The sequence below is a fragment of the Motacilla alba genome, chromosome 3, assembly GCF_015832195.1.
Source record: "Motacilla alba alba isolate MOTALB_02 chromosome 3, Motacilla_alba_V1.0_pri, whole genome shotgun sequence".
Taxonomy (NCBI): Eukaryota; Metazoa; Chordata; class Aves; order Passeriformes; family Motacillidae; genus Motacilla; species Motacilla alba.
Window position 1 is genome coordinate 69,084,935 of NC_052018.1, and position 16,349 is coordinate 69,101,283.

General features: G+C 39.3%; 1 protein-coding gene across 5 annotated transcripts in view; it reads right to left on the bottom strand.

The window, feature by feature from the left end:
* Positions 1-13,610: 13,610 nt before the first annotated feature.
* MTR (5-methyltetrahydrofolate-homocysteine methyltransferase) overlaps positions 13,611-16,349 on the bottom strand; it is a 51,300-nt gene continuing 48,561 nt past the window's right edge. For all 5 annotated transcript variants that reach the window (XM_038131776.1, XM_038131774.1, XM_038131777.1 and 2 more), the window contains 3 exons: positions 15,877-16,069; positions 15,033-15,145; positions 13,611-14,904 (listed from right to left, as the gene is read on the bottom strand). In XM_038131776.1, the coding sequence (XP_037987704.1) occupies positions 14,812-14,904; positions 15,033-15,145; positions 15,877-16,069 (399 nt within the window). In that variant the 3' untranslated portion in view covers positions 13,611-14,811. The remainder of the gene's footprint in view (positions 14,905-15,032; positions 15,146-15,876; positions 16,070-16,349) is intronic.

The following is a 16,349-nucleotide window of genomic DNA, read 5'->3' on the forward strand; positions in this document are numbered from 1 at the left end:
GAAAGTGCTCTATGGCTTTTGCCCTACATGGCCAGCTGGGAGCCCAGGGAAACTTCATCTCTCAGGATAATACAAGGTCCAGGTGCAGCAGTAGGCTTAGAGACCTTCAAAGCAAGGTGCCTGCACTTACTTATTTTTTCTAACACACAGTTCCAGGAGAATGGAGAATAATGGGATAATGTCACTGTGCTGTAAAATCACTCTTCCCCCAGCTCTCACTTCTGCCAGCAGCACACAATGACGTATGAGGGGAAGCTTCAGGCTGGAGGAGAAAGAGCTCAGTGCAGACAGCAGCATGAAGAAGGTGAAAATACAGGGAAGGGGATAATAGTATTTAGGGCCAAAGACTAATATTTTACAAGGGATCTGTTTTGCTGGGCTGCACTTTCAGCAGTAGACCTGTGAGCAGTTGTGGAGCTCCACTCTAGGCTCTGTCTTTATTCCAGTTTAAGCCCCACAGTCTTCCCTTGGTTCATTTCTGTGGTGAGGAAATCCCTAAAAGGGAAATAATCCATGCTTCAGGCAGCCCCTGGATGAGAGCAGGATGATGGGGTGTAGGGCGTGGTGATCAGTCTGGATACAGCCCCTTCATCAACTCTCTCTTCCCATGAGCCTGCCTTCCGCCTGTCCTCCTAAGTGTCACTCCTAAGTGTCTCTGTGTATGACAAGGAGAGGTCATGCTCTTTGCATGACCCATGGAGTAAGGACACAAACCCACTGAGAATCATCCTTCCAGCCCTCAAAAGTATGCAGAAGAGCAGCAGATGCTGCCTGGGGAAGGGATACTGCCCTAGCAGTAGCCCACACATTCTCCACTGCCGAGGAGAGTTTAAGCCCAAGATGGCCCTCCCTGTCTGTTTAACCGCTCTCTCCCCCTCCAAGAATTTCTTTCTTTCCTTCCTTTCTTTCTTCCTTCCTTCCTACTACCTACCTACCTACACAGTAAGTAAGTTTGATGGACTCTTTCTGCCATCTGCCAAAAGGACACTTTTTTTTTTTTAATGAACAAATTAAAATGTCAGTGACCTGGACTTTCATGAGAGATTTAGTTCTTTTGCCCTTTTATTTGGGTGCCATTTGTGCCTTTCTCCCTTTGCTGCTGTTGGGAAGAGGGTCAGGAAAGCAATATGAAATGACTGGGTTTTTACTATGCTCCAAAGTACAGGCTCGGGTGCCTTCCTATTGTTTCTAGAAAGTTATTCTGCATCTTAAACTCTTGTGGTTTGTCTCCATGCCTGGGAGTTTTGGATTGCCCTTTTGTAAGTGAGCAGAGAGATATTTTGGGATAGCAGTCCTTTAGTCTGGCCAAAAATAAGTATAATTAAGACAAAATAAGGGGAAAAAGGGACAAGTTTTGCCTAAAATTAAGTGTTGACAGAGCCACCACAATGTACCATCCCGGTAACAAGTTTCAGATTTTGACCATATTATGTCACTTCTCTATAGCACAACAGAGATTTCACTATGTGATTCTTGCAGAGTAATTGCAGACAAAAAGAGTGGTACCTTTCAGTAAATTAGTCATGTTAGAAAATCCTTAGTATGTCAGGACTTGGTGGCTTGTTGATCAGGTAGTTACCAGAGTGTAAAAAAAAATAAAGGTCTGTCTTTCATTTCCTGTTTGATCTACAGGTTCCTGCCAGCCTTATTCTGCAAGATGGGGAGGAGAAGGCAGACTCCTCCTTGACACAGCCTGGGAGACAAGCCCCAGACTGTAGCCATAGTTGCACCGGGAAAGGAGCACTGGTCTTGGCAAAGCTTCTTTGTGCCATACACAGCAAATTTCTTATGCTGTTGTGCAAAGCAGAGCCCTCCACAGCTGGTGTTTGCTAACTCACAAAAACATGATACAGCTATTTAAGACAAGGGTTACGGAGTTCTGTGCTGAATGTGGGAAGGATGTAGCTGTCCCCATTGAAATATGGCTGCTGCTAACATTTTGGCTCTTGTAAAAATCACTGTGCTCCTGCACTCTTCCATGACCATATTTGGGCAGGACTTCATTTTAGATCTTATCGAGAAGTCTTTCTTGCCCCAAGAAAAGATTTTGCAAAACTGTCAAGACTTTTGTTTCTACATTTACTCCTTCAAATACTTCAGAGCTTCTGAAGGCTTTCATTTTCAGTGCTTAGAATAAGTGCAATGCAAGAAAGTTTTGACAGTCCAAAATACTTACTTGCACAGTACTTCTTGCTGTTATAATTTATAGCTTGGCATGGGTATTTTTACTATGCTTTTTAATTCATAGTAGTGCCATAACTTGAAACATGGTCCTTGGATGTCAGTGGTTCAAGATGAATAAACAAACTCGAGCAATAAGAATCTAAGTCAATTACCCTTTTAGTCAAAGAAAAGTGCATGTCTAAACTGTGGATTTTTCAGCCAGATCTCATTACCACTCTTTTCAAGTAAGCATTTCAGAATAGTTTGACCACCAGCAAACCAGGAACATGAACACTGGCAGGGTAAGCTAGGTGTCCTGTCAGTAGCATTGTGCCTTCCAGCTCAAAACATTGTGGTTTCTTTTGCCCTTTCTCCCACATTTCTAACCTTAGTTGCTGTGGAGTCAAGGCTGCCATTTAGCAAACACCTTGAGCTATGCATTAACATGTATTTAAGGTGACACTCCTGCAAAATAAAAGTAGTCCTCACACCCTGCCCACCTTATCTCTGCATCTCCCTTGAACATTCACAGAAAGCAGCCGGATAGTGAAACAAGACAGTGGTATTTAGGTGCTTTGGCTTTCCAGGCAGCATGGGGAGAGGGTCAGAGTTGCAGCCACTGAGGTGGCTGAGGCACCTTCCTGCAGCCACGAGCACTGGAGCCAGCAAGGATGAGTGCAGAGGCTGGGGACAGGCCAGGCAATGACAGCACCAGCTCCCAGGCACAAACACCACCAGTAGATCACTGGCAGGCTTCCACTTTGAACAGCCCACTGTGCATTAGTGCAGTCTAAATAGGCATTTGGCAAGCCTCGCATCACCTCATACGAGAGCATCTCACTCCTTAATGTCATCATTAGTTCTGCGCTGAGCGCATCCCTTTTCTAGGAGGAAACAATGAAGAAAGGCAAAATTCTTGATGCAACAGGGCAGAGATGCCTCAAGAGCTGTGGTTCGCAAGGACAGACCTTGCTGACAGCTCCACTACTTTATACAGGATTACTACAATACAGTGAAAAAAAGAAAAAGGGGAGTGGAAGCAGTCAAAAAAAGAATATAAATCTGAACACAATCTGATCCAACTCAGTACCACGTCAGGTATTAGAAGTAAATCTTGGAACTCCCAATCTTGAAACTCCCAACACTCTGTCTTCACTACTCAAGAATAAAACTTCAGGTCAGTCTTTCACAGAATTCCATTATAAGTCATGGTGTTGCAGGAGACATGTATATGCCCAGTTTTAAGAAAAATATAAGTGATTTTAAACTGTGTACAAAGAACATACTAAACTACTATAATAATGACATGCATGAGAATTAAAATATCCAGTCTCAAAACCAGAAGGTTTGGAAACAAAGGAATTCAAATTGCATTTCTCTGAGGTAACTACTAAAATAATATAAAGGGGTACAGATAACACCATTCAAAGGATATCTGTGAAAGTGTGTTAAAAGGTGCTTCTCTTCCCAATTTGTCTATGGATATCTCAAAACCTTTATTTCTAGTCAGCTAGGAGGAGGTTCAAACTGTTAATCTGACTTCCACATGCACGGTACATGCATTTATTTTATTGCTTACACTCTGATGTGCTGATGCCCAGCAGCTTCTCAAATGTTACATGATAACAAAGTGCTTCCTATAAATTTGTCATATTTATCGCAACATCAAGAATGATGAAAGAAAAAAAAATATAGCTGCTGTCAGCTCAAAGCAAATCTATTTGGTTGATGGATGATAAGAATTCCTCAGTAAGATCCTTAATAAAAAGTTTGTTTTGTTTTTCCCATGTGAACAGCGTCTCTTGGTAATTATCCATTCCTATATGGCACTTGCATCCTTTACATAATCAAAAGTTGTGAGACTAAGTTCCCACTCCAGTAGAAAAATTATTCACTTCACTTAACATTTCTGTGGTAGAAGAGGCTGGTACTCTCCATTTCACATGCAACAAAGAATGTAATTGCCCACAAAGCATGTGAAGAACTGTGCTTAGCTTTACTCAAAAGGCATATTGTATAAAAGCTGTAAACTTTCAAGCTGAATATAGAATTCTCACTCTTTCTAAAGACTATTCATGCAGATCCACACAAGCATTGATGATTAACTACACTGTGCTCCTCCAGCTCTCCTTTATGGAGCATAAGGCTGTGCTTGTAGGATGACACGCACCTGCTAAATACATATTTATGGAACGAAATCCAACCTGTGTGTTCACTGTCCTTACCTCATGTGCTACATATATACTGTCCAGTAATCTCTCTGGAATAATGAAATATTTTATGCTTATACGTAATCTTTTCCAGCAAAAAGTTCTTTCTTAAAACGATTGTGCCTTTGAAAATATAACAAGCTCAGCAATATTTTTTGTCTAATAATCTAACATCCACTGCTCCCACATTCTAGAATTCAAAAAGGTATGTAGCAGATTTCAGATTTTGGGATCGGTAAGAATTTCACTGGCTAATAAAGCACAACTTTGAGTACAGTATATTTGGCTTCTGCAGAGTAACTGGGTAACTGTATTCAGCAGCATTTCATTTTACTGGGAAAAGGCAGCATGGTTGCTCTCTACCAACAGGATATATTTTAAACTCAGGCCAATTGCATTCTAAGGTGGATCAGGTTTATATTACAAATTGGAGTTCAGCCAATCCTTGAGTTTTGACAGAAGAATCAAAAGATTACAGGGACTACATTATCTACAGTTTTTCATTAAGGAGCCATATCCATGGGTTTTAAAAAACCATCTTGGGGCTCAAATTGGAACACAAATTACAGGCTGCTAAGTCATATCTCAAGTGCTCTGTTGCAAGGTTATCCAGCAGTCAATTCCCCAGTCCTATAAGCAGTGGTATCTTCCACACTGTGCTGCACTAGTTGCTTCTGCAGGGAATACTTTCATGCACTGTTGCAGCTATTCTGTGGGAACAGCTGGTCAAGAATCCCAAGAATTGAGAATAAAATTCACACAAACTATTAGAAGAAAGCAATCTGCTTTGTGTGCTGACAATTTTCCACAGTAGCTTCATAGTAAATCAAGAGGTGACATATGGGAACTGGATTTCACTGTTCCCTTGCCATCAGACAGGATGAGTCTACATCATTCTCCAAGTGCACACTTGGCTCTCCTCCCCGCATACATTTGGGCATAGGGCCATGCTGAAGCTGAGTGCACCAGAGACTTGATGCATCTTGCAGTCTACACTCAGCCCATCACCCCTTGCAGCAGTGTTGCAGGGCAAATGCTGACCAATTTGCACTCAACAGGCTGAAACGAAGTCTTGTCATTCGTGGATTCTTTTGTTTGTTTGCGGTATTTTAATTGTCTGAAAACAGAAGTGCTGAGGTGTAAAACCAGGCTGACTCCTGTTCTTACCTCTGCCATCAGAGTGGTACCAAAAATGTTAATCAACATAGGTATTGGTGTTTTATATAGGTAAACACTGGCTTGTCATTACCAGCAGCCATCTAGGAATGATTTATCTGAAATATTCCCTTGCGAAGACAGCTGTTACAGTTCCATGTATATTACATAAGTGCAGGTGAAGAGTGTACCAGTTAATAGAAATACTAATTGGACTCAAGTACCACAGACTAGCCTGGAGATTAGCATTTAAATTTACAGTTGTTTGCTGCTGGGTTGTCTGTGTTTGTTTTAGTTGGTTTGTTTGAATTTTTTAATCCAAGATTCACAACCATTTAAATATGTACAAGTAGAGGCCCTAATGACTGCAGTCTTCAAAAATTAATTAAAAACATATCAGAACTCTCCACCATATTATGCAGAACTGAACCCAGAAAGTGGCTCTTGTGGCTATGAAAGATGGAAATGTATCTCCCAGTCGCAAATTCAGTGACAGATTACATTTCTTAATCCAAAACATTTCCCTACTTACATGGCTGCTTCCAGGGACTAACAAAGCAGAGTATGACTAGAGGACCAGTCAGCTGAACTGGGTAGAACTAGCAGATGACCAAAACAAATGTACTTAAATAAAGTGCCTAAAAGTTCAATACCAGATTTGGACAAATCTCACATTTGATAGCGTGGGATTTTCAGCCCTTGAACAGTCATCTGTGTGGGTACCTGCTATCCTTCAATCATAGCCGTCACAGCATCAAGAAGTCTAGGAGAGTTCAAGTGTCTGGACAATGTTCTCAGGCATATGGTGTGATTCTTGGGATGTCCTGCACAGGGTCAGGAGCTGGACTCCAAGATCCTGAAGGGTCCCTTCCAACTCAGTATATTTTATGATTCTATTATTAAATAATGGCTTTTTCCCAATACCCATCAACAGTTGTACTCCTTACAGCAAGGGAATATATCTTCCACCACAGATACTAAAAAGCTTATAATGTTTGTGACATAAATATTTGAAGTGCTTCAGTTTTTGCTTCAGAGGAAATAGCCATCCAGCCACACCCACAAAATGTCTTATGGAAAACTTATTTTAGAGACAAAACCAAAACCACTCATGTTTCTCCTTAAGCTAATTTAGGGCTTTTCAGTCAAATTAATGCAAAGACATAGATTTAACTTTAGCAGCAATCTCATATTTAATCTCCTTAAATCCTGTAATTGTTGCCAGCCTTGTAGTAAATAAAGTGATTCTTACCTGGGAAAGAGACAGCAGCACAGTTCAGGCATTTGTTTTTCTAAGCAATCAGCGAATACACTGTTACAAGCTTTGGAATATCAGGCGTCCTTCGGTAAAAAAAGAAATCCCTGTAACCCAACTGCACAGAGATGAACATTTACATTGTTCACACACTTACTTGGTCTGCCTAACTTTCCAGCACCCTCAACTCCTCAGTCAGCAGTTGGCTTAGGGAGATTCCCAGCAACAATAAAGCTGAGTGCAATGCATGGACCCCTTGCAAATGGTGGCATTTCCTACAGAAGATATGAAAACTGTTAAGTATGACATTCAAGATACTTGGCAAATGACTTCCATGACTGAAAGAGAATTGTAATGGTCTAGAAGCCAAGTAAAAACTCCAGTGGCGAGACTGGAAGCAGCAACGGCAGCAGAAATATGATGAATTAAAAAGAAAAAAGTTCCATAGAACTACAGAGCCAATAAAAGTACCATAAGGAAATGAAAAAGCTCTCTCAGTTTACTTATAATCAAGGCATATTTTACTGACAGATCAAGAGACCACATGATAAGATGTCTTATATAATATTAAGAATTTCACCTCATTACAGGCTTCATTTGAGCTACAAAAGCAAGAGATTTTGTATACTTCATGCTGACAGTTCTGGAGAGAAACTGCAATAAAATTGTCAAATTTATTCAGATTGATTAGCAATAACCATACTGTAGCAGCTGCCTTGCCATTGCTCAGCACTTTGTGTGCACGAACAGCACGAAATATGTGATAGTACTGTGATTTTCCTCATATTTGTAGACTTACACAACACAAAACATATATTTAAGGGGGAAGTTTAACTAAAAGGCAGCTCTTGTTTAAAAAATGGCCAAGTGAAACTCCAAGAGTACATAGAAAGTTAGCATAATGTATGTTCACAACTATCAAAGACTCTGAAGTTCAAATTCTCATTAAACAATATTTGTTTAAAAATCACAAGAGGCTTAAAAACACAAAAATATTTTTGGAGTATTTGCCAATCTTCATGTGCTGAACCAAGGCACTCTAACACCTTCCATCACTCAGAGTACAGAATAGAATCAATGCCCACGTTGCTGGCTCTGTTAGGCAATCTCCCTCAAGCATCCCTGAGATGGATAGCTACCATTAATCACACTGGACTGGAAAGCTCATCTATTCCTGGCTTGATAGGGTAGCACTTTCTCTCAGGTAAGTGCTTCAGAATGAGAGTAAAAATTATTTTCATAGTCCCAGCCATCTATTTCAATGAAGCTGAGCACTGAAGGAGGTTTAACAGTACATCCTGTTAGTCCTCAAGTATTTTCGACAGCACTCCAACACCAAATATTCTTTCCAGATTACTGCACTAGGACTGATCAAACTGATGTTTTGGAGAGGTAGTAATTTCTCCTGACACCTTAATAGCAGCTGGGTCAGCACTAGAAAACCTGCTAAGAGGTATTCTAGCTCACTTCAGCTCTCAAGCAATGAATATGACACCCAAAAGATAATGCTGATCAAGAACTGAGAATAAAACAGTACCACAAAAAGTCCTCTCACTGATATTCACTCCCTCCTTCAGCATACTTGCAGCTTTGAGAAAATGCAGGCTATTTAGTTCTGTTCACTAAGAAATGAAAAATGTATCAGTACCTGGGAACTTTTTGAGGAAAAACAAGTATTTTATGGTTCAAGAACTTGAATCATTTATCTTCAGTGTGGTACTTTAAACTCTTTTGGACAAATAATCCTGCAAATGCACATAAAAAACTTCAACAAAACCCATGTCAAACCCTTCTTGTGGAATAACCAGAAATCTGGATGCAGTAGTGGATTCTAGTTGTGGGAGACAGTGACACAGAAAGAGGCAAAGCACACAATATAAAGCCTAATGAAATACAGCTGATCCAACACTTGGAAGTATAAAATCCTCATGTAGCCCTAGCTGACTGCTGACTCCTGTCTTACAGCATTTTCAGTTAATGCTTATCTTTAGAGACAAGATGATAATTGGTAAGTACCCTGTACACTCCTACATCAAGTTAAGTTTTGAATGTCTTGCTTTAGTAGTCCTTACCATATGTGTATATCTGGTATTATAACAACTGAATCAAAACTTTTATTCCTTTAGCTGCCCTGAGAGGTGAGGAACAATATTTGGAAGAAAGTAAAAGCAATAAACCCAAGTGCTTACATTTATTTCCTAAATAAAGCACAAACAAGGTCATGCTTTCGTAAGTAGCAAATCCTTGACCACATGAGTAAAGTTGTTAGGTTAAGTGGTGGTAGTAAAATCTGATCTTATGGGCCTTAGAGAAACAATGTGTTTATGTGCTCTGCATTAGTATTCTGAAGAAAGCCATCTATTTGGTTACAGAAAAAGTAAACAAGGCCAAAACTGTACCAACAGATAATTACTGTGAAGCCAGCCATTACAAATGACCGATTATGCAAAGAGGGCCTCGTGCAGTGCTTAGCAGGAGATCGCATGAGTAGCAGCTTTCTAAAATAACAGCAGCAGAGTACAGATGAGCTTGAGACAGCAGTTGAAAACAGGCCCTGACCAGGCAGGCAGGAGCACACGTTGTACCGATGCACCTGCAAAGAGCAGTCTGCTAAATAAGTCCTTTGGCCATACAGGGCAGCGTTTCATCTCCCTGACTTTGTGTCCCAGTGCCGCCCTAACCAATGGAGAGAGACAAACACAGGTGTTCTCACAAGGTCACAGCAGGAACAGAAGTACGGAAGGAGTCTACCAACCACAGAGAACTGACACCTTTTCTAGACCTCATATTTGCACTCCACTTCTGAACCTCAACCTAGATTTCCAACTGATGGCCAGATCAAAAGGAATAAAGTTGTCCACTTCCTGGGAAGAAGCTATTTGGCAAGAACCTCGATGAAATTCAACAAAACCTGAAAATAATATGTATTTTTAGTTAAAAACACAAACATATGGCATTCATAGGCCATTAGAGAACTCTCAGTCACATCTCCACACCAGTATTGTGAAGCCAGAGAAGGGGAAACAAGTACAGATCAAGTATATGAAGAAGCAAAGACCAAAGCATCCCCTAAAAGTTGCACTCTAATAGGAAAAAAAAGATCTTTTCAACACCTTGAGTAAGGAAAAAAAATCCATTACACCTACATACCCAGGGCTATTTTATCTGCTAGACCAAAGGAATTCTTAGGTCAAAATTGCACTGACACCTAGCTGTGTGCAGATACAGAGCTGATGCAGAGTTTTAACTTTTGAAAACTGTGGAAAAAACTGGCTATTCTGTTTTCATTTCTCGGAATATTTTTCCAGAGTCAGGGAATGCCAGTGTCACTGAAAATCCTTTCAGAAACAATCATGTAAGTAATGAATCCAACAACTTCAAAATGGGGGGGAGGGTGTCGTGACATGGGCTATCCTTTTTTTTTAATAGCTTCTTACTTAACCCTAGAACAAGTTCACGACCTAATTATTATTTCCTCCTCCTTCTCCCACTCTAAATGTGCAAATACAATTCATCAATCCCAAGTATGCATTAGATCTATGAAAGCTCCTTAAAAATTATTCTCAAATTGCATTTCCTATACTTTGATGTGTACATAAAAATGTTTCCCCTATTATCATTTACTGCAATTACTAATATTGTGAATATCTGGGTTGTAAGAGACTTACACTTTCCATAACTCTTAATTTTTCAGCTCTTCCCTGAAGAACTGCCCGTTCTTCTGCAATTAAGTTACCCTCTGTGAATCCCACACCTTCTTTTGTTACATGTAGTACACGCATAGAAATTTCTTCAGGTAGCGCAGCAAACTTTCCAGTCTCATAAATCATTTTTGTCAGCTATTTCTATAAAGCAGTGATAAAGCCTTCTCAATCAAATTATAAGTGTTTTGTAACCTGAGTTTTGACTCAAGATAAATTTTGCTTCATAATATATTTAAGTCATCAGCTACCTAAAGAATTTTAAAAGTGCTTGTTATAAAAGCAAGGCACAGATAAATTCTTTACTTCTTAGTAGTTCATACCATTAAAATACTTCAGTTGAAAATTACATTAGTTTTATTTAGTTTTATTTCAGCATATTATTAATTGTGGGATTAAAACAGCACACTGACAAAGGATGCAATTAATACACATTTTGGTTTTGCTATCTAGATGAAAACCACCATGTAACTAAAGATGCAGTTAAAACACAGGGAATAGTTTAACATGTTGTGTGGCCTTCCCGTTAATATTTTAGGAATGACTGACATGCACAGTATAAGGCTCCTACAGGCAGAGCTATCAGCACTATTTATTAATATTACCCAACGCTTGCCAGGTGAAAAATCTTCTCTTTCTGGAACAGTAACTTGTTCAGACATAAAAGAAATTTTTTTAAAAGACTCCTACAGTTTCATTTTGGCAGAACCTACAGAGAACGCTGATGTGCAGCTATAGAGGAGGACTGCTGGAGGGAAAAGGAGGAAGAGGAGGCCATTTGACAGAGAGATGGAACAGGAAAGTCTGTGAGCTAAGAATTAATATGGGATCAGTTTGAGTTTCCACACTCCTTACACATACTTGGTGCTCTTTCTGTACGGAGGAATGGCACAGACCACCCACCCTGGCCTGGGAACCCTCCCCTTTGCCTGATCAGGAGCTGTAGGCACAGGACACACCAGTGCCTTGGGGCAATGAAGAAGAAAACAACACCGTTCATCCCGCAGTTGTCACGGCAGCTTCAGGCCAGCAAGGATAATTACTACCTTGCTTTTGCCAACCTAGCTGAAGTTGAATCACAACCCCAAAGCACCAAGTTTGGTAATCTCAGCTGAGGTCTCCTTTGCACAACTATTTATGTCAGGCATGTGGCATGGTCAGAAACTCGCCATATTCAGCCATGCTGGTTTTATTAGAACAAATGTGGGGGCAAACTCCACTGGATTTTCAGTGCTGCCTTTAGCTGAACAGTTTACCAATGCTGGGTGAAAGCAGGGTGGACACGTTTGCATTCTGCTCACAGTGCATCTTGATTTGAAAACTGGCACCTACAGGAGCCTGACAATCAAATGAAAGAACTTTGCAGCAGGGCTGAACAGGCTTTGCTGTGACAAGGCCATGATAAATTGAGGGCACAGGAATCCATTTCTCCAGTGACTGAGAACATGTGCTACTGTTCCTGTAAGGTAACCACCCTCCTGAACTAATTAATGGACTTATTTCTTTTCCTGTTCTTCATTTTAAGACCCTGAATCCTCTTTTTCAAGGCATGCTCAGGTAAACCAGACAAAGATTTAAAAAGGGAAATTAATGAAACCCAGTCACAGTTACTAGTAAACAAATCCTTTTAGAAAAGGCAAGGCTCTCATAGGCCTCTCACTATTCCCCTAATTTTCTGGACATGATTTGTGTTTTAAGAAGCAGAAATTAACTGAAAGGGTGCATAACTTTCACATTGTTAAACAAGAAAGCAGGAGGGTCACAAAAATGCAGAAATACTTGCCAAAAAAAAAAAAAAAGTGAGTTTTAGGGGTTTTTTTGAGACATGAACTGACCTTGATAGCACTCTCATGACAAAGTAAGCTGCACTAGATTCTTCCCAGGAGTAACAGCAGCACTGAAACAAACCTGGTAATGAAGGGGCAGGTTTAAGAGTAATATTCCCTCCTGACAGTCATAAAATATATGTGCCTCAAAACTTAATTGCCAGGCTGCTGGCCTGACTTACAAGAAAAAAAACAGTATCCAAACTCTATTACTCACAAGAACTAAACCAGACTAATTTACAATGCATTCTAAATTTTCCATCATCTCTTACATCTAGAACCTTTGTTAGTAGTATTTAGAAAAGCACTGCAAAAAATATTTTATGCGTTCTAAACTTGTCAGTCTTTCAAGTAAAACAGCCTTACCTGGTACAATTATGAGATTCTTTTGCTTCACAATTTAACTTAGTTCTGGAGACAAGAATGAAAATTTGTCTTACCCAAAATGTCAACTCACAACTTAAAATAACAAAGCTTTAAAGTAATTGTCCTTGATAAAAACATCTGCGTAACAACAGGGAGTAATTATTCCAAACAGATTCTCCCAATGACAAGTTTTGCCGGCAAACATGAAGATTTCCTCAGTGTGTGATGCCATGTGTGAAGGGCTAAAGCAACTGCACTCCATTTGAAACCCTCTGCTTGTACACCAGGTAACACCACCACTGTTAGACAGCAGGGACCTCCTGCCGTCAGCTGCACTCACTGAACTGGCTGCCACTGGTTTCAGGAAAATAAATCAATAAACAAACCAAGCTGAGCAAGTCAAACTTTGACCCCATTCACACAATCAAATTTTCAGACTAATAAGGTACTCTGCTTCCAAATGTAAGAATATGGAAGAGTGCCGGAGAGGAGAGATTCCAAGCATTAAATTGATCAGCAGAAGACCAATTACCAAAAACACAGCAGAGAGGATTTCAATTTTCATACGCTGCATATTTCAGGAACAAATAATCTTTTATATTAAGAACATTTTACTTTATTTTTGGCAGTCTAAACAAGTGTTATACTGAGAAACAGTTCCCTCTACAAAAATCAGCTGCTCAGCAAGGACTTGTCACAAGTCCCTTGACATGGATGGAGGCAGGGGGAGGGGAGATCCATTTAGAAATTATCTTTGTAAGTCATTAAAGGATGAGCCATTCTAAAAGATTCAGTTAAGAACACACTTACACAACTACTTTAAAAACCCCATAGCAGCTTCTATAATTTCAGGTTCATGGTACAAGCACATATTAGTTTTGACATTATCTGTTCAGATTACTGCACATTTTTATTGTTGTCATTTAAAGGATTCTAATAGGATAACACCATCTTTATTAAACTGTTGATACAAGATGATTCTTTCAGCATAAAGTCAGATGAAGACATTACAAAAATTATGTAGCTATTAATAGACTGCAATAAACTATTAAAAGAACATCTTCCTTACGACATTGGTCTTTTGTTTACAATTAGAGACCAAAAAAATGAGGGGGTTCTGTCCTAATATTTTACAAATCAGCATTTAAATAATACTTGAGACACTTTTCAGAAATTAGTGAAAGCTATGAACAGTTAGCACACTCAGTTAAATCTGAAGAATAGTCTACAATATTAACTGTTATATATGACAGTACTATTTGCTTTTAAAATCCAGTTTTCTAGAAGGTTAAAATTTTGTAAAAGTCAGCTCCAAGCTTCCTGGCTGTCTACAGTAGCAAATATGCTGCTCTCATAATTTTCATGTACAAATGATTATTTTATGTATGAATTAAGCTTGACAACATTAACTGTAAGGTAGGAAGTGCCAGTACCCTTTATACAGAATTGACAGACAGATTGTGACTTGCTGAAAGGAAGAGGAAGCACAAAGCAGACAACTCCATGGGCTCTGTCATCCCATTTCCCAATACAGATCTCTGATACCACTCCAGAAGACTGTATTATTCTTATAGTTCTACCATTGAGAAAAATGTGTGTTCCCAAGCCCAAGACTAAACACTGAGTAGAAGATTTTTAAAAGGGGGATCTGTTGTACTTCAGTTGTTCTTGATCACTCAGTATAAAACATTTTATGACTTTGCAGAAGAATCACATCATATTTCTGTCCCTGAACTTGCCAAAACACACTACAATAACAGAAGTCAAATTCTGTTCTATGCATATCCACAGCCATGGGAGAGAAATTCTTGCCCCGATTTCAAAATCTTCCAGAGAACAGGAAAGCTTTGCAGTTTCCCCATCTCACCCTACACCTAGCTTCTCTGCTAGAGTCTTTGTGAAAACATAAAAATAAATAAAAGTATGCTGCTGTGACTGAGAAACTAAATACATTCATGGTCCCAAGCCAAGGGCACCAGGCAGACTTGATTTGAAATATTAAGTTCCTTGATTAAAAATTTAAGACAATCAGACAAGCTATTGGGGTGGATGGAAAAAAGCTGTTTCCAGTGGGAAGAATCTTCTTGTTCCTTCTGGCAAACACACCATCAAAAAAGGAAGTGCACCCACAAATATCACAGTTGTTCAGTATCATATCCCAGAATGGGTTCCAGCCATTTCTCCACCTCTGCCACAGACAAATTTTTTCTCAGTGCATAATCTTCAACCTGCAAAGGGACAATAAAATATGAAGATTTTGAAACTCCAGCTTTAAATGTTCACAAAATTTTAAGACATCTGCTCATAAGATGATTTTGAATGCTCTAACACTACTACAATTGACGGTGTTAGTTACCTGATCTTTACATATCTTGCCAACAGCAAAGTATTTGGAATTGGGACTGGAAAAGTAGAGGCCAGAAACTGCAGAAGCAGGTATCATTGCTAGTGATTCCGTTAGACCAATTCCTGGAAAAGAGAATGAGGATTTTATTATTTTTTGAATTAAGAATAAGCACAAACTCAGAGCTTCTTTTTATGTTGGGCAGCTTCAAGCAAACTCAGAAAAACCAAGCAGCTTTCAGATGAAAGCTAAAACCAACCCCTTTTTCCACTTGTTAATCATTAAGAAAACCTCAGAACTTTAAACATACCACAGACTTTCATTACAATTACTGTAGAGTAACTCTATGGTTTGAAGGAAAAATCTTGGACATTTTGGCAAATGAGGTTTTGAAGCACTGAAAGTTATTTTTGGAATTTTGGAAGTAACAGTGAAACATCTGACATGCAAAATCTAAGAGGAAAACAAATGGAATTCATCCCTTTTTAAGAATTACTATCTCAAGGTTCCTGTGGACCAGGAAATACTCTGCTGAATTGATTTTTTTTCTGTTTCTATTTGGAATGTCTTCTTACCACCATAAGGATGCCAGAAATTTTTTCTGTGCAGCAGAACCCTGTTTGCATGCAATCTGCTAATTAGGGACACAACTCCTCCACCAAAAGCACTGGCAATGTTTTGCAAATTCTTCCTTGAATGAGGCAAAATAAAAATGGGAATAAAAAGGGGAAGACAGCAATTCCCAGAAGCATTTCAGTTTAGTATTTAATGTAAATCTGTAACAGCCAATTTGTTCTTTGTTTGGAATTTCGATTTCACATAAAAAGCAGTTTAAGAATCTTAGTAAAGAAGTTACCTGTTGTTTCCTCAATGTTTGCAAGTTTCCACATGGTGAGTTTTTCTGTATGGTCAGGCTGGCTGGGATATCCAGGGGCAGGGCGAATTCCCTCATATTTAATTTTGCGTAGGCCAGAGAGATCCAGCTGCTCACTACTACTGTAAGCCCAGAATTCCCTTCGAACTCGTTCATGAAGCTCCTCAGCAAATGCCTTGGAATAGAATGAAAAGATTTTTTTTTTTTAACTTTGTACAGACTGATTGATTAAGACAAACAATGATAAATGCTTTCTCGCATTCCCATTTTCATTTTTAAGACAGCTCTTAACATAGGTGAGACATTTGAAAGAATTAAAGGGCACATGAAACACTTATTTTGCTAATTCAAGTATGTTAGTTACTTCTCTTATTCGTAGGCGTGCTTTTTTGATTGTCCTGCTTTAAAGAGGTAAAGATGTGGACAAGTAACCCAAAAAGACAAAATTCATTAAC